General features: G+C 44.0%; 1 protein-coding gene across 1 annotated transcript in view; it reads right to left on the bottom strand.

The window, feature by feature from the left end:
* Positions 1 to 1472: 1472 nt before the first annotated feature.
* Positions 1473 to 25279, bottom strand: part of VSTM4 (V-set and transmembrane domain containing 4) — a 106796-nt gene continuing 82989 nt past the window's right edge. The window contains exon 8 of the mRNA XM_025397588.1: positions 1473 to 6966. Coding sequence (XP_025253373.1) covers positions 6841 to 6966 — 126 coding nt within the window. The 3' untranslated portion in view covers positions 1473 to 6840. The remainder of the gene's footprint in view (positions 6967 to 25279) is intronic.

Here is a 25279-nt window from a genome sequence, read left to right as displayed (position 1 = left end):
CAGAGCTGAGTTCAGGGGAGGGGGAGCAAAGGTAGCCAGCAGAGGGTGAGAGGCAAGAGGCAGACAGCAGGGAGCAGACAGTGTAGACTCCAGGCTGTGGAGAGAAGGAACCAGAGGAGAATGGTGGCTTGCAAGGGGTCTGTGCAGGTTGAGAAACGCTTGTCATTTTGGAGATGGAAGGAGAAGTTGAAGATGCAAAAATGATGAGGGCTTACATGGTGAAGGAGAACCCCAAGGAAACTAGAAATGAATCCTGATGAGGTGGAAGAATGAGGAGAACCAGAAACAAGACATTGTAAGAATGGAAGAGCAAAGGAACTAACATGACTAACTCCATTTTCAATTAGGGGAGCCCTTACCCATTCCTGCACGTAGGCGAGGATAATTTTAGGGCACTGAGATAAAATGCAAAAACAGTAATCATGTTGTTTTTGAAACTAACTCTGAAATTAAAGGAGAAGTATGTAACAACTATGTTTCGTTGAAGGTTTATAGGAGCTTTGTGATCTGACCAAGGACAAAGGAGTTTCCAACTTCCTGGACCCTTGCTGGTGCCCAGATGTTAGCAGTTGTTGGTCATGTTTTTAACATAAAAAGAGCCTAGAATTTGTACTGACTTGAGATGGTCTCTGCAACATTAGTCTGCCAGCTCCTCAGGCTGCCAGCTCTTGAATAAGTCTGCTTTTCCTTCCACCAAATCTTGTCTCTCAAGTTTGGCTTCCAAGCAGTGAGCACAAGAACCCGATTTCAGTTACAACATTTTAAGGAATTCCAAACTGACTCTGAAATGGGCTGGGGTACAGTCACAGGGCACTCAGAACTGGGGTACTGTGACAACCTGGGAACCCATACATGGACTGAGGGAGAAAAGAGATGGAGGAGATCCCAAAAAGGGGAGGATTGGGTAGCCCCAATCCTTAGCTGAGCCAAAGATCAGCCCTGCAAGAGGTCAGGGTTCCTCCAGCCAACAGGAGTGAGGGTGGGAGCAGAGAGGCTTCCTGGAGCCAGAGCTTAGTGCAAGGAGCAGTTTTAGGGTTAGAATGCCTGGAAGGTTGCCAGGATGGGAGGTCGCCAGGCTGGCAGGTACCTTTCCATCTCCTTAGTTTGCCCAGCTTCTTCATGATGTTCTCTGGGTCCATCGTGGGCAGGACAGTGGTTTAGGACCGTCTCTAAAGTCTCCATCTTTTGTGGACCACAGACCCCTTTTAGAAAACTGAGGAGAACATCAGACCCTCACACACACAACACAAACGTCTGCATAAAATTCCTGGGTGATGGCTTCTCTGAGATCCATCCGTAGACCCAGGAGTCTGAGGTACTAATTGTACACATATACAGGAAGTAATCACCCTGGCTGCTCCCAGCATCTAGAAAGCTGTCATAAAGGAAAACAGAAGGCGGATTCCTTTAGCACAGCCCAGAACCCGACACAGACCACCTACTAATGAGCTTTCTCCTCGTTGCTGATGGAGGACACTTGTAATAAAGTTTAATGTGGAAGAACAATGTGCATTTAACCAAAGCTGTAAACATCTCTAATTATATTTAAGACTGTAGAGTGCAGTACATTAACATTTAACAATCAGACACTAAATTGGAGTGACTCTAATAGCGTTGTGTTTATTAGAAATTGGGCACCAAGTCATCTTTCACCCGTGACAACAGAAGGAACAGAAAACTTCCACAGCCACCCTTCCCCACTACGCTGTGTGTTCAGGAAGAGTCTTGTCCAAATCCCCACCCCTTGAGAAGATGAGGATTATTTTGAAGAAAATACACTCAGCAGACCAGACACAGCTCAGCGCCCATGTCTGTTAGCCTTGTGCACTGGGGAATGCTTTTTTCCCAAAGAAAGCACTTTTAAAAATGAGTAATCAATTAATTCAGAATGAGCAAAGGCTCAACCTCTATTCTCCCTGCCCTCTGCAGAGTTCACACCGCAGAGCCCTTCTTCCTTTGAGAGACCCCCAAGTGCAGCTTTCTCCTGGCTCTCCCCTGCTGCTGTGACTGTCACTGTCCTCTGATCTCCACCTGGATCTCCTCACCTGCTGTGTACCTGCCAGCATGGGTGCTCCCCACCGCTCAGGCCCAGCCCTTCCCCTCTTCAGTGCGCAGGCAGCCTCTCCCTGGGAATCTTGCCCACTGTCAGGGCTTCGGTTGTGACCTATGCCCTGAGGACACCCCCTTTCCTGCAATGAGCACCAGATCCATATTTCTAACAGTTTACATCCTTGCCACTTAAAGTGTGGTTCAGGGACCAGAAGCATGAACATCCCTGGGAGCTTCTTAGCAACTCAGAATCCCAGGTCCTATCCCAGACCTCCTGAGCCAGGATCTTCTTTTTTTTTTTTTGAGAAGGAGTCTCGCCCTGTCCCCCGGCTAGAGTGCAGTGGCGCGATCTCAGCTCACTGCAAGCTCCGCTTCCTGGGTTCACACCATTCTCCTGCCTCAGCCTCCTGAGTAGCTGGGACTACAGGCGCCCACCACTACGCTTGGCTTATTATTATTATTATTATTTTGTATTTTTAGTAGAGATGGGGTTTCACTGTGTTAGCCAGGATGGTCTCGATCTCCTGACCTCGTGATCCACCCGCCTTGGCCTCCCAAAGTGCCGCAATTACAGGCATGAGCCACCGTGCCCAGCCAGGATCTATATTTTAATAAGATCGCGATGATTTGTGCATGCATTAAGGTTGAGAAAGCACTAGTCTACGTGCCCATCTATCTGGACACCCCACGGCCACTCCAACCCAGCATGGCCATGCGCAATGCAGACCTCGCCCCTAGACCATGAATTTCTGTTTGGTTTTCCTTCCTGATGAACAGTTTCTATCCTATGTATGGAGATGGGAGTGTGGTCTGGGGTGGGGTCAATGTCCCCACCATGTGGCTGCCTCGCCTTGTAATGGGCTCCAAATGACACAGAGCTGGGTCACCTGGGTCTTATTGCAGTCTCCTGGATAAGAGATACTGGAAAGATGTCATGTTCCACATGGAAGCCAGCCTAAGCTTTAGGTTGACACAAAAAGACTTCCTCCAGCATGCATGTGGCATGGCTGTTCTGTGTTACTACGCTGTTCCCTTCCACCTGTTGGCGCCAGCGCCCCTCAGTCTTCCTCTGGTCCTGACGGTGTCCCTCTCCAAACCTGAGGCCTCCCTTCTTTAGGGAGAGCATCAGTCCTGGAGTCCCCCATTGAAAGCTCTCCATTGAGAAGCCCAGGGTGGGGCCCACTCAGGCAGCAGGGCGCACAGTTCAGCAGGAGCTCACAGGCTGCAATGCAATCACTGGGTGTGCCCTAATTGGGCCCCCTGGGTACTGATATCAGTGTGTTTTTTTTGTTTGTTTTGCTTCCTGTTCTGGGAAGCAACTTTGATGCATACTGTATTCAAATTCTGTATGCAACCTGACTTGCTTGACCAAAACCAGGATTTAAACAGCAGGGTAATTAGAGAATTTATGGAAGAGAAGAGTCTGGGGATGTTAGGGACTCGGGGTGGAGTCCTGCCATTCCAGGACATTCTCCTCCCTGCTTCTTGCTCAGTGTCTGTTGCCTTCCAAGGCTTCTCCACTAGGCAGGAGATGTGGCAACAGATAGATTTGTGTCATTCCAGCTTCACTGCCCAAGGCAAAGATGATTTCTTTCTCCCCAGGATTTTGATTATCCTAGGGGGCCACATGCATGCTTGGGACCATTTCTGGCATGAGCTCCATTGTTGGCTCAGCCTAGGTTACAGTCATGCATATGAGAGGTTGTGATGAGCAGGGCCATGAATAATCGCCAAAGCGAGGGGGTCTTTGGGCTTATTGCTGTGTGGACCAGCCCATATTATCATACATTAAAAATGTATTTTCTAAATGCCCCATGTAGTCTTCACTCTCACAAGAGTCAGGAGGTGGGAGGCCTGGTTTTTCCTTATTTTCCCCATGAGCTAACAGAGTGGCGGTACATTCGTAAAGAGGTGACTCTAAGGAATCCCAGGTCTCTGCTCCACTACAGCTGCTTCAGGGCAGGCCTCAGGGATTTGGCTTGGCAGGACAGTTTCACCCAGGTGGATGTCCCTTCATACCTCCCGGCTTCCTGTGATAACTCCATGCCAACCATGCCAAGGCCAAAACTCACCACCAAATCTGAGAGCATCTGCTCTCTGCCTGAAAGAAGCCACTGCACTCTAAGCAATGGGTTCATACTTGTTTTAGCTTCATTTAAACATATAAGCAATGGTCTATTTTGAAAATTACTCATATATAGTTTCTACCGTTGATGCCTTATAGTAAAAACAAATTTGACAAACTTTCCCTAATTTCTATTTCAACGATATGTGATATGTTTCCCCTTATCTTTGGAAATGACAATGCATGATTAGTGGTCTACGGATAAAGAATGAATGAGTGGGCACATTTTTTAAGCTTACTATGGCAATAATGTCAATGTATCCTCTCAAACAAGCACCAGATACAAGTCATCCGTGGCCTCCAGTTCTGAGCACAGCTTGGGCGTTTGCTTCAGGAGATAACAGTGGGACAAGCTCTGCCTGGATGCTGTCCATAGCTTCCAAGATTCCCCTGGGCAGCATTTTCAGTAGGAGAAGATAAACTGCAGGTCCCCATTCACATACCTTAGTGTGGATTTGTGCAGTGATCACCACAGTTTGGGAGAAAGAGGCTGGATTCAATCTATAACAGTGATTGGTTTGACTCTAATTGGGAGCTACCAGCTCTCAAGAGCCTGTGTTCTTGGTAGAATGTGTTCCTGTCCATGTATAATAACCCTAAGCTCTCCTTGGATTTAAGTGGGTGGGTTTGAGGGTGACTGAAGTCCATTTCCATTCTGCAGAGGCCTAAGGGGCCTGGCAAGATATTACCCCCTGGCCCATTGTCCTCTTCCCACCATTTCCTTTTCATGTGCCCCCTCTCCTTCCCATTTGGCACCCCCAGGGCCCCACTAACCCATAAGGCTCTTTGGGCAAATTAGGAGATCATCCTCTGCCCTCAAAACACTATACATCTGTCAGAACACTGCCATGATAAAATTAAAAATCCCAGTGATAATTATGATATAAATGGTGTGCTAACCATATATCCTCCCCTCCCAAAGAGGTGCTCAAAGAAGTTCTAGTGAGTTCTTCCAAATTAGTCTTTCTTCCTCAAAAGCTGCATGGTTTATTCACTGCCTTTGAGATCTGGCAGAGAGGGAGGAAGGAGACGCAGGTGTCATCCAGAGAGGGTGAACTTCCACTTTGTAAAGGCAGACTGGTTTGCTCCCAGAAAATCAATATCTGCTTCCAATTTGGATCCTTTCCAATAAACCATAAACTTTCATGAGTCTTTGGGAGCATTACTGTAGGGCTAAGTTGGTGGACAAATATTTGCTTTTTAAAGTTATTGCAATGAAAGCCTTAAATAGTGAAGAAATTTTCATTTTGAAAATGCAGACTGGCTTTAGCATGAATGTCAACACAGAGCATTTATGTAGCAATTTACAGTTTCTAGAACCTGGCAAGATTCATTACCCCATTTTACCCTCAAGAATTCTATGGGAAGTTAAGTTATCTTTACACAAACATGGATTCTGAGATCATTAGGTGATAAGAAACTCAGTCAAGTTCACACAGCTATATAGAGGCACAACTCATATCCCAGCTGTGTTTAAAATAGATAATTTATCATATACAAATGGTCCACTACATAGTCAAACGATTCCTATAGTGTGCAGTAAATAGCCACCCAGACTACACTCACACATCAAGAAATGTCCTCAACAACGCAGTTGACAGGATGATGCTTCCAGAATGGATTCTCTGCCAGTGAGTCCAAGATGCCTGTGTCCCACAGGTTCACAGAACAACTTCCCCATGCACCCCTGACCCCCATTCAAACCCATTAGAATTCACACACAAGGTTGCAATGGGCAAGGCACTTGGCAAGAGGAAGGTCTTCAGAATACACTTTCCAGCTTGGCGTGTACTTCCCACTCTCCTACCCTGAGGGCACCCGGCAGCAGACACCCTCAAGCGCTGAATCAGAGGTGACTGAACTTGGCACACAGTGAAGAGGCCCATGTGCTCCAGTGTGGCTCCTGATGGCCAACACCTCTGCTCCTTTGGAAAAGGGTGAGTAAGCACTTCTCGGAGAGTACATTTCTCTATCACTACAGGTCCACTTTGCCAAAGGGATGAAAGCCCTCTAGAATGCTGTTCTTCTTGTCCTGCGACCTCAGGGTTTCATAGGTGGGCACCATGGCATTCAGTGACAGACCTTATACTTCTAGTCAGTCTGCCCCTCTGGCCTTAATCTTCAGGGTCAGTGCATCCATTTAAAACAAGAGATGTCATCTCAGGCGGTGCTGGCAATCAGGCAGTGCTGGCAACGCCATCTGATCCTTGGAAAACCAACATATGTGCCATCTTACAGTTGGGTCCATAATGGCATTTCCTCTAGCTATATACTATGAGCTTGTATCACGGATACGGGAAGACTAGAGAGTAAAATTAAGATTTAAAAACGATTTTAAAGAAAACCTGGGGAAAGAGGAGGAAAATGTGAAGGGGTTTGGCTCAGCAGAAAATCTCTTTGGCTGCTCTCAGGATCAGAGTCCTTACACTCAGGGCTCAGGCCCAGGCGCATCTTGTCCTGGGAGATCTGTCAAGATCTGTGGCCCCTATTCTTTTGGGGAGAGCAGCCTTGTACCTCTTCAAAGGCACCCAGAACGCAGCTGAAAAGGGGGCTCTCCACCACTCAGAAGGCACAAGTGAAAATACAGAAATAAGGGTTTTGTCTCCAAGGCTTCATAAATCACTGGGTGGCAGGCATCAAATAGAACCTTGGAGGAGGATGCGGTGCTACAGCTTGTTCTCCTCGAAGAGGATCTGGGCGTAGACAGTGCTGGTGGGGGTGCCTTTGGCAGCCTGGTGGGGTTTGATCAGCTCCAGCTCGGCATAGGTTAAGTTTTCCTCAGCAATCTTTGGCTATAAAAGAAAAGAAAAGAAAACAAAACAAAACACAATTCTAGCTGACCACAGGAGTTCTACATCACACATTCATTCATCAAGCATGCATGTTCATAGCATCTTGGGATTCAGAGAGGGATAAGTGCACAAGAAATTTAAGAGGCTACATAGTATCCAATAACATAATTAATAAGATAGATCTCATTGTCTTCATAGAGCACTATGTCCTGCAGTGATATCCTGTGATTTGCTTTTAAGTTAACATGAAACATTCACAAAAAAATGACTAAACACAAGGCTAAAAGAAAACTTTAATGCTGAAGAGTAAAAACAATGTGTCTAATGGTTTCCGACCAAAAGGGAAATAAAAAGGTGGAGATGGAAACAAAAAAAAAATCTAAAATAACAAAACTAGAATGCCAACACCTAGAAATTTTTGTAAATGACTTAGTATAAAACTATAATTTCAAAATATCTTGAAAATAATGCTAAGGAAAATATTCCTTGCCAGAACCTAAAGCCTACGTTTGAAGCAGTGCTGGGAGAAAACCTTACGCTAAACTGAAATACTTACGCTAAACAACATGAATTAAGTGGGTCAGGCCTCCAACTCAAGGAGTTAGAAAAAGAGGAACAAAATAAAGAACAGCAGAAGGAAGGACTTCATAGAAATAAACCCAGACTGCATAAATCACCAGTAAAACAGATAAACTGAAAAATAAATTAATCAAGATAAAAAGGAAAAAAGCATAAGTGAATAAAATAAAAAATAAGAGATATAAACTAAATGAAGGAAGTTTAAAAATTTTTAAACAAGACTAGTTTGCTGAATATACTGAAAAAACTTCTAAATACAGGATAAAATGCATAATGTTCCAGAGAAATAGAAATTATAAACATTAACTCCAGGCAATCTGAATGTACTGTCAAAAAGAAGGAAGGAAGGGAAGAAGGAGGGAAGAAGGAATGAAGGAAGGAAGGAAGGAATAAAGGGAGGGAGGGAGGGAGGATATCATTTATTAACACAAATTTTAAGTTAAATTTACTCAGAGAGAATGAAGTACATTAAAAGATAGATAATCATATTCAAGTTTATTTTATTCCAGAAATGCAAAGATGGTTTGATATCAAAAAGTCTATTAATATAATTCATAATAGTAATAGATCAAAAGAGAAAAGGCATATGATTATAAATGCTAGAAAGGTACTTAATACAATTAAAAACACATTTTTGTTTAAAACAATTTTTGAATGAAGTAGGTGTAGACATATATTTTCTTAATATGATTAAGGAACATTATTAAAATAAAGAAAAATTGGTTATTCAAATCTAGCAATATTAAAAATTAAACCTAAAAGTTATTTTTCAATAGATGCTATTGGAATACTTGGACAGCCATTTAAGAAAAAAAAATAAAATCACATCCTTATATCATTCTTCACCCCAGGTTAATTCCAAATGAATTAAAAATTTTAATGTGGAAAATAAACCTATAAAAGTACTAGAAAATAGGTGGGGATTTTTTTTAAAAAATAGCCTCCAAGTATGGAAATTATTTTAACATATGACACAAAACCCAGGAGCAATGGAAAAAAAGATGTGTGTATATTTTCATGCTACACATCGCAAAACCATCTCTAAAAATCGAAAAACAACTGAAAACATGAGGAAAATATTTACAGCTCATATTAAAGGGCTTTGCAATTCAACAAAGATAATAAGCAAGTTTCCACTAGCAAATTCAGCAAAGGACAACAGACAGGACCAGCAGTTCATGGGAAAGAAAAATGCAAGCATCTCCGACACAGATGAAATGATACTCACCCTCTCATAATCAGAAAACCGAGACTTAAAGTCACACTTAGACATCATTTATGTGTCTTTCAAGTTGCCAAACATTAAAAAAAAAAAAAGGTTGACAAAACATAGAGGTTCTCTCCGTTACTATGAGTGGGAATCTTTCTTGGTACAAGCAAATAACTGTAAACACTTAAATAGGTATCAGTAGGAGATGGGGGCATTCGTATAACACAATATATGGTGCAGTCTTTAAGAACGAAGGAGGAGCTATATGTGTACTTTATATTTCACTATCATATCCTGTGTAAATACGTGTGTATGCAGGTATGTAAGTAAATATGTGGGTACATATTTTACATACTTAGAAAATCCTGGGAACTCTTGGCACTCATTCAGAAAATGGAGAGCACGTTAACCATAGCTCTTTCTAGGGAAGTAACCTGAATAGCTGCAGGGAGACTGAGCCTTCACTGTGTACATTTGTTGCTACCTTTTGGATTTTGTAGTAGGCACACGTATTTAAACAATGCATTAATTAATTTTAATCCGTAATTAGAAAAATAAAAGTTGGTCATGAATTTAAAGTCACACAGTCATTTTCATTTAAGCACCTCTGCTTTTTATAAGGATGTCAGACTTAGGGTCTTTTGGTTTTGGCTTTGGTTTTGTTGTTGTTTGATTTACTTTTTTAAAAAAGTTTGTATGCCTATTTCCTGGTTATCTGGTGGAAATTCCAAACAACAAAACCATCTTCATTCAATTTAAGTTTCTTAAAAAGAATGCCAAAAGCAAAAACACTTCTTTTCTTTTGAGATGATGCACCCTAAAAGGCACAGGAAGTAATAGACAAGGAGAGTTACAAAGAATTCCTTAAGCCAGCACCTCTGCTGGAGCGACTGCCAAGTGACCTAGACAAATCGTCTAGCAATTTTTCAGTTTCAAAGTTAAGATCATTTATAGGGATGAGAGCCTTCTGCTTGCCTTTTGACACCAAAAGTCTTTACATTGCTTCTTAGTCATCCATATCTTACAAGCAACAAAAACCCTGTTTACGTTCTCGCTTTTTGGTTTAATTACATTTCCCACTATAATGATTCCATTTAGAAATGCCATGTGTCCTCAAATAAGCCCACAAAACTCAACTCATGTAAATTTCAGCACCAAGATTTATGAAATCATATTGTCCAGGTGTTTTATTACATTACCTTGAAATTGCATTGTTTTCTAGTGTAGATTATCTGTTTATTCTTAAGTTATTCCATTACGTTTGGATATGAAAAATAACACTAGCTCTCTCAATACAGGTCACCAGGCTGGCTTGGCTGATGTGTTGTTTTCATACATTTTTATGATGTTCCTATAGTAAACATAATTTAATAAAGCCAAAGCACACTAAATAAATAATTGCATCTAGAAAAGCAATAAAAACAAATAAAATTAGTACTTTCATAAGTGGAAAAGGTACTTCAATTACTGCTACAAGCAACAACCCACCATAAAATGTGTAGAATCATTTCCCTTATGCATATTTCTGGGAATATAATAATTTGATTGAAGATATGAGGCAGCTCACAGGAGGCTCAGAACTGTGAAGTGTATAGTTTCCAAGATAAGATGCATAATATCAGTCCTTGGCATCTTTAAAGAACCTATTGTTTTTCTGGCATGCAGACGTGGCTATCACATCAGCCATGTGCCTAATTACATTTCCCAGCTTGTTTAACTGGAAATAAATTCTTAATGGCCAATGAAAGGGGCAAATGTATATTCCTCACTGGTTTTCACCAAACTACCTTTCTTTGCACTAATGTTTCAGTGGAAGGTTTAAGGTGCATCTGAGGAGAAGCTTAGAGAAAATTTCTGGCACATCAGTAAGACTAGGTAAACTAAAAAACTGGTGGTAAAACCAAGAGCCAGGAGCAGAAAGCAGTGGTTAAAGCAGGTGGTTGCAATGGGGCACAGCCTGACGAGGAGCCTGCTGCAAAGCCCCACCTTTATTTCAGATGATACAAGTTTACTGCTATCTTCAGTAGACAAACCCAACCTGGATTGAAGCTAGGGAATCACTCCCAGCGCCCCTGAAAATGAATGAGGAAGCACTTCTGTTAATTTCCTTATAGCCACTGGCCCTCAAAATAACTCTCTTCAAGCCCCTACCCTACTCTGGGGGATGCAGGAAGCACAGAAGGTTGTGGAGTGTTAGTACAAATTGTGGAACTCAGGATAGAAGCTTCAACAGTGTTGAACTGTCTATTCACAAACACTCTTACGACTGTAAATTCCATTGAAAACCTCAAGGAAACTGCCTGAAGGAGGAGTTCCAGGCCTCAGACCTGGACCGAGCTTTACATTTATATCCGGATGTTGTAATCACTGGAAAACAGGCAGCAAGAGTGAACCAACTGCTGCTGGGAAGTCCTGGCAGAATCCTTTAGAAAAAGCCCTAGAACTTTCTGCATATATGAGAAGCAACTTGGCCATTTCCTCTCTCCTGGGGCTGTTTGGTTTTACTTTATTTTCCCTTTCACCTAACCCGCGGTGACTCCTGGTCAGATTCTCTTTCTATTCCTCAAATAAAGACCCGGCATTTGTTGTATTCAGCTGCTTGGTATCTTGTGTGTCTAAAACCCATTGTTTCATGGACCCTTAGTCTCACTTTTTATATTAGAAAACTACCAGCCAGGGAGAAAACTACCAGCCAGTGAGAAACCGCAAGTAAGTCTGGAGGGGGATTCTATGAGCAAGGGGGGATGGGGGGTCAGATACAGGCAAGTACTGATGCATCAGAGGAAGGCTGCAATAAAGGGAAATTCTTCTAACTCTCAGATCAATGAAAGTGTTCATGGAGAAGAGGCGAGGAGAGTGACTGAGGCTATCGTCCTGGGACTGACTGCAGATCATGGGTGCAGGAGGAATTTGGATCTTAATTCAAAGGTCAGCTGTGTGACCTTGGGCCAGTTCCATCACTGGAGCTCAGAGATAATAATACCTACTTTGTTGGACGATTATGAGGATTGAAATGAGGTCTACTTAATGTTTTGGCCCAGCAGCTGCCCCATAAAAGGTGCTAAACATGTGTGTGTGAACAAATCAGTGTTTCAGTGGCATCACCTCCTCTCTAGGGCCAACTAAAATAGCATGCATATGTGCACATTCTGAATGCTTCATAAGTTAACAAGAACTTTGTGAACTAAGTAGCCCTGGATATCTTTTGACAGGTAAGGAACAGATTCTAGGAAATTAGTTGTTATGGACTGAATCACGTTCACCAAATTTCCTGTGTTGAAGCCCTAACTCCCAAGACCTCAGAACGTGACTCCATTTGCAGATAGGGTTTTTAAAGGGGTAATTAACTTAAAATGAGGCCATTAGGATGGGCCCTGATCCAATTTGATTGGTGTCCTTCTAAGAAGATGAGGACACAGACACACACGGAGGGAAGACCACACAGGGAGAAGGCGGCATCTTCAAGCCAAGGAGAGAGAGAGAGACCTTGGGAGAAACCAACCCTGCCAGCACCTTGAGCTCAGACATCCAGCCTCCACAACTGTGAGAGAATAAAGTCTGTTGTTTAAGCCGCCCTGACTGTGTGACTGCGGTATTTTGTTATGGCAGCCCTAGCAAATGAATACATAAGTCAAGGTGAGGACAGAAGAGAATGGAAGAAGAGAAAATAGCCTTCCTGAAGGGGAGATGAGAAGAACTACCTGATGGGGTGGGAAGATATAAGAGATTAAGGCATTTATGTCAGCAGCAGAGCACCCTCCCCAAGGCAAGGCAGGGGACAAAGGTCTGATACATTTATCCCTGGTTCAGTGAGGAGCAGGACTGGAGAAGAGAGGCTCTAGGACTTCCTCACATGGTACCCTACCCCCCTACACACCTCCCATCCCCAGTTGCCTGGCCCGCCATGGCCAGGCCTTGGCCTTGACCCTGCGCCACAACAGATCTAGCTGGGGTGCTGGCAGCCCATGCCCACCTCCAGCTTTCTGGAAAGGGTGCAATGGGGACTCAGGTGCTGCCATGCTGACTGGTATGAAGGGCACCTGGCTCCAGCAGGGGAGGGAAGCTAACAGAGGGAAATCAGCCAGGTGTGGCTGCCTCCATCTGAGCAATGCACCTGGCTGCCAGGTGACCGGCACACAGGCCAGCTGCAGGACATTACTGCCCTCTGAACTGAACCCGGGGCCGAGACAGATCCTGCAGTCAGCTGAGCACACAGAGGCTGTGAGTGCCGAGAGTCAGGTCGTTTCTGTCCCCAAGCCCTGTGTGCCACCTGCCATTCTGCAGCTCTCTCTGAAGCCACTTTTCTTTTGTTACCATGTTTCATGCTGGGAACGTAAGGAGAAACAAAATGGCACGCAGAAGCAGCCCCACCTCAGGAAGAGACTGGGCTGAGGTTTCGAGGTAGAAGACAGAAAAATCCCACAGGAAAGGGCTCCTTGCCCTAGGGGAGCGATCATACTAGGTCTGTATGCTCGGACTTCCCTGGGCACGGCCTCAATTCTTTCAGGGAAAAATAAATTAGATCTTAAGACAGAGCGGCAACATGAATGAAAACCAAGCCAACCTGCTCAAGATGGCAGAGAAAACAGACCGAGGAGCCTAGTCTCTGCTGTCTCAATGAACCACTGGACTGGCCCTGGGCCTACCCAAGGTCTCCAGGTTTAAGTGACTGAGGGTTGAAATTCACCCCATGCTTAGCTCTCCCAAGACGTTCTGTGGAGCCAGAGTTGTTCCCACCATGATGGGGAGCTCTTCTTTAATATGTCTATTAAGATGGGTGCCTTTTTGTAACCTACCTAAAGGTGCCATATAGACGGGCAAGGGACCTGGCCTATGTCCAGATATCTTGCCCTAAAACACAAATAAAAACCAATCTGTTTCAAGATAAAGTGAAATACATAAAATAAACCAAGGCTTTGGGAATTCACACTCTCAGGGCTAAGCAGAGTGATCAGATGTTGGGTTTCATCTCTGGGTCACACTCAGCCATGGTGGCAGCCTGCTGCCTGCTGCCCTCCGTGTGGAAAAAGAGAGCCCAGCCCATGGTGGGAGAGGATGGTGGGGCTCAGGATGTGGGTATTGACAGGGGCAGGACTGGGCCAGAAGATTTATTCCCTCACAGCAGAGGAACCCGCTGCTACCTGCCTCAGATGTTTCTGACCTGTCCTTTGAATATCAGGGGTTCTCTAGCAATGAATGCCATAGGTTGCAAAGCCCTGAGGGAAGGGGTTTCTTTACATTGCACATCCTGTGACTGCTGAAAGTACCAAGGGTTACGCTATGGATGCAAAAGAGCCACGTGATCCACTCAGTCCTCCTTCCAGGCTCCTCCCTGAAATTTCTCTAACAAGGAAGGAGAGTACAGGTTTCTGTTTAAGCTGATCCCCTCTACATGAAACTCTTGCCCGTCACACACAAGGTGGACCCCTACTCCTTCAACACTCACCAGGCCCTCTGAAGGCCCTGACACTGATGCCATTGGCAGCTACATTCTCCTCCACTCATTGCACCTGTGATGTCCTCTGACCCTGCACAGTGAACTACTCAGATTCTGTCTCACCCTCTCTAATGACCACGATCACCATCACAGAACTGCTCGCTGGCCAGTGAAGGAAGGCATTTTACAACAAACTAATGACGAACTCATTCATTTATATAAGTAACACCTAAGAATGTTCTAAGCATGCATGTTTCTGAGCTATGTTCTCAAATGTATGCCAGACCCCTCACGCTGCAGGCATGTTCACCAACGTATGTCCACAGACTCAGTCCTAGGATTACAGCTCCACTCACACCTCCTGCTGTGTCTCTGGTGACATAATGGAGGTTTCTCAAAGTTTCATTTTATTTGTGTTAAATGACATGGGTAAAATGGACTTTTTACGTGTTCAGTTCTAAGAATTGTAGCACAGGTATAGATGTCTGTAACCACTGCCACAGTCAGGTCTCAGGACAGTTCCACCACCCCTGCATGCCACCCCACTGCAGTCCCACCTTCCCTCCAGCCCTGACCCCTGGCAACCACAGATCTGTTTTCTGCCACTATGGTTTTGTCTCTTAGACAAGGTGATATACAAAGAATCATACAGTGTGTTACCTTCTGGGATTGGCTTTTTTTCACTGAGCATAATTTTCTGGAGATTTATCCCGGTTGTTGTGAGCAATGACTGTCTGCTCCTCTCTGTTGGTAGAGTATTCCACATGCAGCAGCCAGCCATCCACTCACCTGCTGGATGACTTGTTGGTTGTTCCAAGTTTTTAGTGGTTATAGAGTTGTTATAAACATTCACATATAGGTTTTTGTGTGATGTTTTCATGCCTCTAGAGTAAATACCCAGGAGTGGGTTTGCTAGGCCACATGGTAAGTTATGTTTAACTTTGTAAGAAACTGCCTATTTGTCTAGGCTGGACCATTTTGCCCTCCCACCTGCAAAGCATGAGTGTTTCCATTGCTCCACATCCTTGTCAGCACTTTTTTTCTTGTAGCCATTGTTCTAGGTGTTAGTGGCATGGTAATTACCTTTTCTTTATGCTTAAGGAACTTTCCAGTCCTAGACTTGAACTCAACTGCTCCTGGATGGCTGCTGAGCCAAATTAAATTCTCATATAGTACAGCTTCCTCTCAGAAGCATTAGGAAAGGTTTAAAATGCAGTGATGAACCTTCCTGGACTCTGGGCATCACAAAGTGAGTTTGCAAGTTTCAGAGCTTGCAATGGCCTATCTAGCCTTCTGTTCTGCTAACGATGAGGTACTATAACAGCAGATAGCAGCCTCTGGGCTGAATCGCCCACCTCTAATACAAGCCCCCTTTCCCCCAGTTTGAGGGTGATAATCATGGGGAAGAACAATTTTATTTGGCTAATGCAAGAAAAGTCAACCCCAAGGAATTCTGAGGTTGTGCACCTTTCTGGAAGATAACACACTTTAAGTTCTTAATGGGTAGTTTCTGAGTATTTCATTTTGTAGATGTCTTTCCATAATTCAAGCTGGAAGTTAACATGCTTACTAAGAGAGAGAGGTTTAGTATTCTCTTATGCAGACTCCTGCAAAACAACACTTTTTCACAGAGATCACAGTTAGATGTGTAACTTGAATTAAGTCACAGGAATAAAAGAAAAATGCAATTGCAGCCTCTGCAAGTTCTCTCAATGTCAAAAGTTCAATTGGGCAATACCATTATCACAGCAACAGATCAATAACTGGGACATGGAATGTTTATGCTAATGTCACCTTAGAGTTTAAAAATGTGACTGCAGCTCCACAGAGCTGCACTATCAGGAATCTATTTACCCATGAGAGAATTACAAATTATCAGGAGCAGACTTCCTCTTCTCCCTGCAAGATAAGTGCTCATTTTTTATTCAACAGAGTAACTGGTAAAACAAACTCTCCCCTAACAGCAACCACTGCACACATAACTACGGCCACCAAGGATCTTGAGGCTGTGCATTCAGAAAGCTCGATTTGACAGAGGGTCCTCAATGGGTCTCCATAGGACCCAACTCAGGAGAGAAAAGTATGCTGTGAAGCCTATCAGTCCTACTATCATCAACATGCCTTGGATATGAGCTTGACTCAATCTCAAGGACCATGGGTGTTGATTGGCAAATTTATTTAAACCTATTATGAAAAGAGAATATAGAGTTTTATGATGTATATGTTAAATAAAAATAAAGAAACAAAAGAAATGCCTTTCCAAGACAAAGGACATAATCCAGAAGTGGCTTTGGGAGGTAGCAAAATGTGGTGGCTGAGAATCGGTTCTTCTGAGAACGGAACTCAGAAAACGCTAACTAATTTTTACCATCTCACTCCATCCTCATGCCAGCCCTGTGAGGCAGGGCTGGTGATTATGGAGTTTGGATTACAGGTGGTGTCTGGATTCAGAGGCAGTCAGTCCTTCCCAGATGCTCGTGGGCAGTCCCAGGCATTGCAAGTGCACGTTCAGAGGCAGTGTCTATGCTCTGATGTGAATGCCTTGTATCCAGGTGAGCAGACAGGCAGACAGCAGTCCCTTCCCAAGAAGTAGGCCTGGGATGCCAACAGGGAAAATAGTGAACATCCCTTGGCATAAAATGTTTGAGGTTTTGGAACAGTCCCTCACCACTCAGCAGGCAGTATGAGCTCCAACTAAAGGGGAAGCTGGGGTAGAAGGGAACTGACCCCATCCTTATCAGAGGCAGGAGCCCTGGCTTGGTATGGAGAAACTGAGGACTTGAGGTCACAGAATCCAAGACTTCCCAAAGATAGAAACATGGAGCTGTCCCCGGTGGGAGAGAGTGATGGAGGGGAAGGAAAGAATTTCACTGGAACGCCTCCAGGGGACCCTGCACCCCTCTCCACAGCCTCACTCCCAGGTTCCCAGTGCACCTCTGGGTGGCATGGGATGCAGGCCACAAGGCTGCAAGGCTCTGTTTGGGCCAGGCTGTGTGTGCAGTGGCAGCAGACCCCTGGGCGGAGCTGTCTGCTGGATAGGTGAAAATATGAGGCTGAGTGTCCAAGGGCTACTGGAGACGTCCACGGGCATTTTCAGAGGTAATCGTTAGAGCCATCACCAGGTCTACTCTCACCATCTCCTTGGAGTGGAGGCCACTGGTCCACTGGGACCTCTGGCTCTAGCAGCATAACTCATAGTAGATCTTCACTCAGAGGTGAGGGTTGGAATCCAGTTGCACTCCCAAATCTAGCATTCTGTTGTGACTGCTGACTTAGGTGTGCCTTGACCCAGGGTCCAGAGACACATGGGGCCTAGGCACTCTCGGAGGCACCAAACGCCCCACCTACTCTGCAGCTTCAGGTACAAATGAGCCTTGAGATCATATCTGGCCAAATTCCCCCTACACCCCACCTCTGCATGGTCACCCAGGGACTGAGGTCCAGTCACCCAGCATGCTCTAGGACAGTGGGAGGACTGGAAAAGGTCTGGAGCTCAGGAGAGAAGTCCCGGATGGATATGAAGATGTGCAAGTCCTCTCCACGTTTGGTGACACTTTGGGTTGGACAAACTCACTCAGAAATCATGAGCAGAGCAAATTCGCCTCAGGTCCTTGAGTCTAAAAAGTACACAGGATGTTCAGCAAAGTGCGTCCTCAGAATGGATGTGACATGACAGAAAGTCACCACCTAACTGCTCTGAGGACAGGCAGAGGTGACCCTTTTGGGAGCCTGCTAAGTCTGGCATAGAAAGGCCCAAGGCCAAATCTTATTGGTTCAAGTTTCTACAAGTTATCAGACAGATAGATGCCTGTCAATTTCACCAACATATGTTTTGGAAGCTAAAATGTGATTATAGACAGTGCTCTTGGGGACAGTCCTAATACTTGGAACTTTCAAAGTCTCACAGCAACCGCTCCATGGTCTAACATGGTCATTCATTTCTTCTCCCCTGTGGACCATAGATGTTTGAATTCCCAGCTGACTTTCAAAGTACTGTTACTGGCAGTACTGTTCAAGAGGATGCTTTTGCTTAGAAAAAAGGGAGCCTTTGGTTATCTACTTCAACATAGATGTTCATGCTGAGAATTTGCAAACTTGAACACACTCAATATTCTGATCAACCACAGTCTTTAACACTCTCCTAGACCCATCTAATTGTGCCAGGGCCTGCTTAGGAACATGTGCTCTCAGAGACGGGAAGACTGCCATTCACCAGCTGTGTAAACTTGGACAAGTACTTAACCTCTTTGTTCCTCCATTTCCTTATCTACAAAGTGAGACTCATAATAGTAACTATCCTATAGAGTTACTTTGAGGATTAAATGCATTAAAACATGTAATGTGCTTGGAGAAATGCTCTACAAGTGTTTGATTATTACTGTTGTTACTATTTGCATTATAGATGATGAGCAAGTATTGTTTAAACAGTCCGTTGCTTTGAAATATTTAGAGGTAGAAAGAAGAAAACATTTTGAGACATTTTGGAAAGTATTATGTGCTAAACGCTAATGAACACCACTGTGTCTCAGAGCAGGGCCAAACACATCTGGCTATTTTATATTTTTTTTGGTAGGAAAGACAATCCTTCTAAATAATAAGTCAAACCATGTCACTCACTGCTCTGCACAGTTCTCCAGTTGTTTCTCATCACATTCTGAATCCAGAATTCTTATCAGGACATCAGCATGGATAAGGGTCTTGATCCTTCATGACCTTGTCCTGTGCCTGCCTCTGACCTTGGCTTGCTCCACATATCCCTCTTGCTGACCAGGGCCCCAGTCGCATGGATCTCTGTGTGTTTCCTGGACACACCCCGGATGGCACTGTTCATTCAGGGTCCACTTCAGGACCTTTGCCCAGGCTGTGTTCTCAACCCAACCTGAGATGTTCTCCCCACAGAGCCATGTGTCTCATTTTCTCACTCTCAGGTCTCTGCTCAACTGTGATGTCCTCCCCATTGAATGCAGCCCCCCACCCCCAGCTCCCCTTGCCCTGTTCTGCTGCCCTCAGAGCACAGATCACTCCTTGGCATTATAAGGTATCATCCATTTGGTAGCCTTCTGTCTTCCTCCACTAAAGAATGTGACAATAGCACCTAATATTTACTTAATACAACAACTAGTCTATGTGGAAGGTACCCTTATTATCACCCTCATTCGACATGTACAGAGACGAAGGTGGAGAAGTGGCGAGCATGCAGCCAGCAGCTAGTGAGCAGCAGGGCTGGTGTAGAGCCGGCCTCTGACCACACTACTGGGCTCCCCAAAGGCAGTGACTGTCGCTTATTTACTGCTGCAACCAGGGCCGTGTGGATAAGTGTAGACAACAGGTTTGACAGGAAAGAAAGCTCTGATGTGAGCAGTATTTTCCGATTTTCGTGTGTGACTACCCTTACCACAGCTAATTTCAAGGTGCCAATGTATGTGCCCCCTTTAGTGGATGAGAGAGGTTGAGGATGCTGCTGGCTGCAACTTCAGCTCCTAGAAAGACATCTGACTCAGGCAGCCAGTTTTGAATGAATGAATGAAAAAGACAAAATGAAAGAAAACTAGTCTGATACTGTCTTTTAGCACCCCCACCCCAATCTGCCTGGCCTCAGGAATGTAGACAGGGACACTTTCCTCTTTCCAGTGAAACTCTTCTTTCTTTTAGCTTCTCTAGGGGGTCCATGACAACACTCTACCAAGAAGTAGAACACCTGGGTTCTACTGCTTGGAGTCATCTAAAATCTCCACATGGCTTTTAACTTACTAGTTTAAAATATAGGTAGATATAGATAGATGATCGATCACTAGAGAGAGAGAGAGAGAAAGAGAGAGAGGATATCTTCCAATCTTCCATTGGGTAGGCTGTGAGAAAGTGGCTACTGATTCTTTTTTTTTTTCTTTTTTTTTTTTTTCGTGGGAGAATAAAATAGGAAAATACTTCTGGAAGTTAATTGGGCAGACTCTATCAAAATGAAAAATGAGGCTATACTTTCATGTAATGATCCCACTTCTAAAAATCTCTCCTGGCCGGGCGCGGTGGCTCATGCCTGTAATTCCAGCACTTTGGGAGGCCGAGGGGGGCGGATCACGAGGCCAGGAGATCGAGACCATCCTGTGAATGGTGAAACCCTGTCTCTACTGAAAATACAAAAAATTAGCCAGGCGTGGTGGCGGGCGCCTGTAGTCCCAGCTACTCAGGAGGCTGAGGTGGGAGAATGGCGTGAACCCGGGAGGCGAAGCTTGCAGTGAGCTGAGATCATGCCACTGCACTCCAGCCTGGGTGACAGAGCGAGACTCTGTCTCAAAGAAAAAAAAAAAAAAAAAAAACTCTCCTACAGAAATACTCACATAAAGTTATATGTGAAAGGATATTTACCAAAGCATACATTCTAAGAGTGAAAAATTAGAACAACCTAAATGGCCAAGAGTTGGATACTGGTTAAAGAAATGATGATACTGTAACACTTTGCAGTAATTAAAGAATGAGGTAGATCTATACGTACTGATGTAGAAAGATGTGCCTGAGATATTGTTAATGAGAAAACAATTCAACCTGTGAATGTTGTGTAAAGAATCATTCCCATTTTTAGCAAACTTGGTACACAGAAATGAATTTGTCAGAATCTGTAGCCATGACCCACACTAAATGTGGGTGGACTGTATATACCTATTGGGAATATATACATAAATATGGATCTACATTTGTATATACAAAAAAATTAGAATAATATATGCCAAACTCCTGACAGAGACCACTTAGAGGAATAATTTCACTTTCTATTTTAACAAAAGGAGATTCTGATTGCCAGCCTACTTCTCTACCACTGTCCAATGAGGTCAAGACAGAAAACACCCTGAAAACCCAAAGACTCAGACTTTACTGAGTACTTCTGACAAAAGGCATCAGAGCTCAGAGTACAGTGGGGCAGAACAAGGATCTGTGGCCAAGTGCCTGGTTGGAGCAGCTCTGTCATGTCCTAGTGGGAGACCTTGTATTAGTATTTACCTTCCTGTGCGTCCTCTAACTCATCTGTGAAGTGGAGACAATAAGAGTTGTCTCAAAGTTAAAGGGGTGCTTCTCCTGGTAAGCACTGGAACAGTGTCTGCATGTGGGAAGTGCCATGGAAGGGGGAACATTATCATTATCATCATCATTACCACCGCCATCACCACCATCATCATCACCATCCTCTTCATCATCACTACCATCATTCCCACCATCACCATTACCATTATCACCACCATAATCACATCATTGTCATCATCATCACCAGTACCATCATCATTACCACCATTATTACCAACACCATCATCATCACTATCATCATCAGTATTACCATTATTAATACCATCACTGTCATCACCATCATTATTACCATTATCATCACCATTATTATCATCACTGCCACCATCATCACCATCATCACCATCTCTATCGCCATCATCATCGCCACTATCATCACCATCACCATAATCAGTACCATCATCAATACCATCATCACCATCACAGTAGTTTTAGGTCATAGACATGATGTACAGGGCACAAACCAAGCATTAAAACCAAATCTAAAATAGCAGTAGGCATGCCTGCTTATTTGTTAAATTCATGTTGAATGCAATGTTGGCAATGGGCACATATGACTGAATTAATAATTTTTATTCTTCATCTTTCTATGAACACACTCACGGTAAATTTATGAGGCTGTGTCTTATTATCTTTTGGTGACCACATGTGCTCTTTGGAAATTCATAAATTTAATTTTAAGAAGTTATAATAATAAATTAGAATTGATTCTGGCTAGAAAAAAAAATCTCCTTGAATGCACCATCAGTTTGTTGTGAACTCAGAATTTCACATAGAAATTTTCTTCCTGATATTTTGGGTGCCTAGCTTGATGCTACAGATATGTTGATGATGTTTCTCTGTCTTTCCAAAATGGCACTTCATTTCTAGTATTCTCCATGTGGGATTGAAAAAGTCTTTTAGTAACTCTGAGGTACTCTGTGCTCAAAACTGAAGTTTTAAATGAAATAGGCTTGAAAATGTGAGCAGAAATGATATTTTTTCATGAGATTTCAAAAATAAAACGCAGAGAAAAAGTTTTAAAAAATATTTCCCAGCAGTGCAATGATCTCAGAAATGAAGTGCCCAATAACGGCAGCAAATCAGCCATACTGAGATGGAAAACAAGATACTGCTCTGCAGGGAGGGGCAGTCCCTGCAGGCATGTGGGGACAGCCTGCCCCAGAATGGAGCCCCACCATGACGCCTGGGACCAGGGTGGGCTGCACAACCAGGAAAGGCCACCCATGGGCTGGCCTGCTGGATGTGCAGGCCTGCCTCCTGCCTAGGCCATCCTCCAGCCCAGCGCATCTCCCTGCACCTGCTCATCTTGGTCAGGTGGCTCCCAGGCTCATGCTCCTGCCTCTCTGGCACCTTGGCCCCTGCCTGTCAGCACTCAACAATTATTGGGGAATTAATAAATAGAAGACTGGGAAAGCAATATGAATGAATCAATGATGCATTAAACAGGAGAAGCACATGGTCCTGAGGGGGCCAATTCCAAAGTCACCTTCCTTCTCAAAGTACAAAGCCACATTACCCTTCTAGAACAAAGTGGGGCAAACTCTATTGGTAGCAATATGCAGTAGGATTCCCTTTATCTCCCAAAAGGGAGGCCTAAGGAGAGCTTAAGGAGCTACACCAGTCTTAAAACATTTCTTGAGGCCAGGCACTGGCTCACACCTGTAATCCTAGAACTTTGGGAGGCCAAGGTGAGAGGATCGCTTGAGACCAGGAGTTTGAGACCAGCCTGTGCACATAGTGAGACCCCAGCTCTACAAAAAAAAAAAAAAAAAAAAAAAGGCTAGATGTGGTGGCACGTGCCTGTGGTCTCAGCTACTTGGGAGGCTGAGGCAGAAGGATCAGTTGAGCTGAGGAGTTTGAGGCTACAGTGAGTAATGATGGCCATTGCACTCCAGCCGGGGCAATAGAGCAAGACTCTGCCTCAAAAAAAAAAAAAAAAAAAAAGACTCCTTGAAAGTAACTGTGTCACTTAGCCCATCTTCAACAAAATTGGAGCCCCAGTGAATTTCTACTGGTCTCCAACACAGCTGAGAAGCACGTGACCTGGTTCTTGCCAGGCAAGTGTTGGCAGGGGCAGACAGTAGAGGGGCCTTGGCACTAACTGTGTGGCCTGCAGGGAAGACAGCCCTCTGTCAAGGTTAACAGACTTCCCGATACAGGATATTCTCACTTCCAATGTTGGGGAGGTATGATCTTGATCGCATCCGGCTTACCGAAGGCTGAGACACCTGCTCTCTCTAGACTAGAGGAAGCCATGAAAGCAAATGGCTTCTGTTTTCCGCACACCCATCCCTTCTGAAGCCTCAACATCCGTTCTTCCCTCCAGCTGACATACATAACTCCCTGCGACAATAATGGGCTGTGCATGTGTACCTAGGGGAGCATAGAAATTTTATCTCTGCAAAAATGGTACTAGTGTGATACAAGCAAAGTTTGTATTTTTTTTCCCAAGGCTTTTACTTGGGGCAATATATTGTACATATGGTTGTGGCTTTTTTTCTTCTTTTTAATTTTAAATTGAGATTATGAACATATTTTATGCAGGTTAATATATCCTTTTCATGTAAAATTTAACTGAAACCAGTTCTAGCACATTAACGACAACAAGAGAAATTCTCTGGCTTATTATAAACATCCTTCAAGAAACCTGAAATGCATGTCCTCTGGAAATAATTTTGCTGGGACTTGGGTTATTATTAAAATCCTCTCAGAATTCTATCACTGCTTTCTAATGTGCTTCAAAGTCTTTTTCCGCTACTGATAAGAGACAAATTCTTTTTTGGCCCTGGCAGTACATTCTCAATGGTGAAAACTGGGGCTGGGGGAAGAAACTTCTTCCCAACACCTGGCAGATATGGAACAAGGCAGGGCATCTCAGCCCTGGGCTGGCCATGCTGTGGTTTTCAACAGCGCTACAGAGGAGGCAGGTTTCTACGGCAGGGTCTCTCTGAACTAGGATGAATGAACTACTTCCTTTCTGTCCATTTTGAGCACTCTAATCCTTGGGTTTCCGTGAGAAGAGGGAGGCTTACTGTGGACTGTAAGCTGGAGAGAATTACAGGTAAGTCAGTCTTGGTCACCTGGTCAAATGCTACACTAGGAGATCATGGGGCAAGGCTACATACACCTGGCTGATGTACGGATGAGCTGTTCTGGAAAGGTCTGCAGGAATTAGAGAGTCACAAGGACTTTTAGAATTATCATATTTAGTTTTCTCTTTGTTGACAGATAAGACAACTCCCTTTCTCCCCAGGGGCCTGACCTGTCTTACTAAAGTGAAAGCACAGTCTTCTCCGGAGGTGGGTGTCAGCGACTCTGGATCCTGACAGCTTTGACCCTACCAGAGGTGCCTACTTAGTTTGAAAAGTTATTCAGAGCCACACTTCTCAAACTTTACTGTTTATCATACTCATCTGGAACCTTGTAAACTGCAGGTTCCACTTCAGTAGGTCTGAGTCAGGGCCGGAGATTCTACTTTTCCAACAAGCTCCCAGGCGGTGCCTGGCCTTCTGACCCACAACTGGAGCAGGGAGAACTCAGACTAAGTTCCATCCACAGATCCTCCCATGCAAACATTATTCATCATTCACTCCATATACATTGGCCAAAGGGGCACTCTAGTGATTCCAGATTCCCTGCTGAGGACATGATTAGGGGTAAGACTGGTTCTCCCTGACTTAAAACCAGTTCCCATGTAAATTTGAAGCTTCTGGAAATCAAGGGACACAATTAACAGAATGAAAAAGTCACTACAGGACTGGTGAAAATTTTGGCAAATTATGTAACTGATGTGGAATTAAAATTCACAATATATAAAGAACTCCTACAATTCAACAACAACAAAAAATCAAATAACCTCATTTTTTTTAATGGGCAATGGACTCGAATAGCCATTTCTCCAAAGATAGACAAATGGCTGACAAGAACATAAAAAGATGCTCAACATCACTCTTTAGGGAAATGCAAATCAAAACCACAATGAGATACCACCTCACATCCATTAGGAATAGCTA

The sequence above is a fragment of the Theropithecus gelada genome, chromosome 9, assembly GCF_003255815.1.
Source record: "Theropithecus gelada isolate Dixy chromosome 9, Tgel_1.0, whole genome shotgun sequence".
Classification (NCBI taxonomy): domain Eukaryota; kingdom Metazoa; phylum Chordata; class Mammalia; order Primates; family Cercopithecidae; genus Theropithecus; species Theropithecus gelada.
Note: the sequence above shows the minus strand (reverse complement) of the source record. Positions and strands in the feature narration are given on the sequence as shown.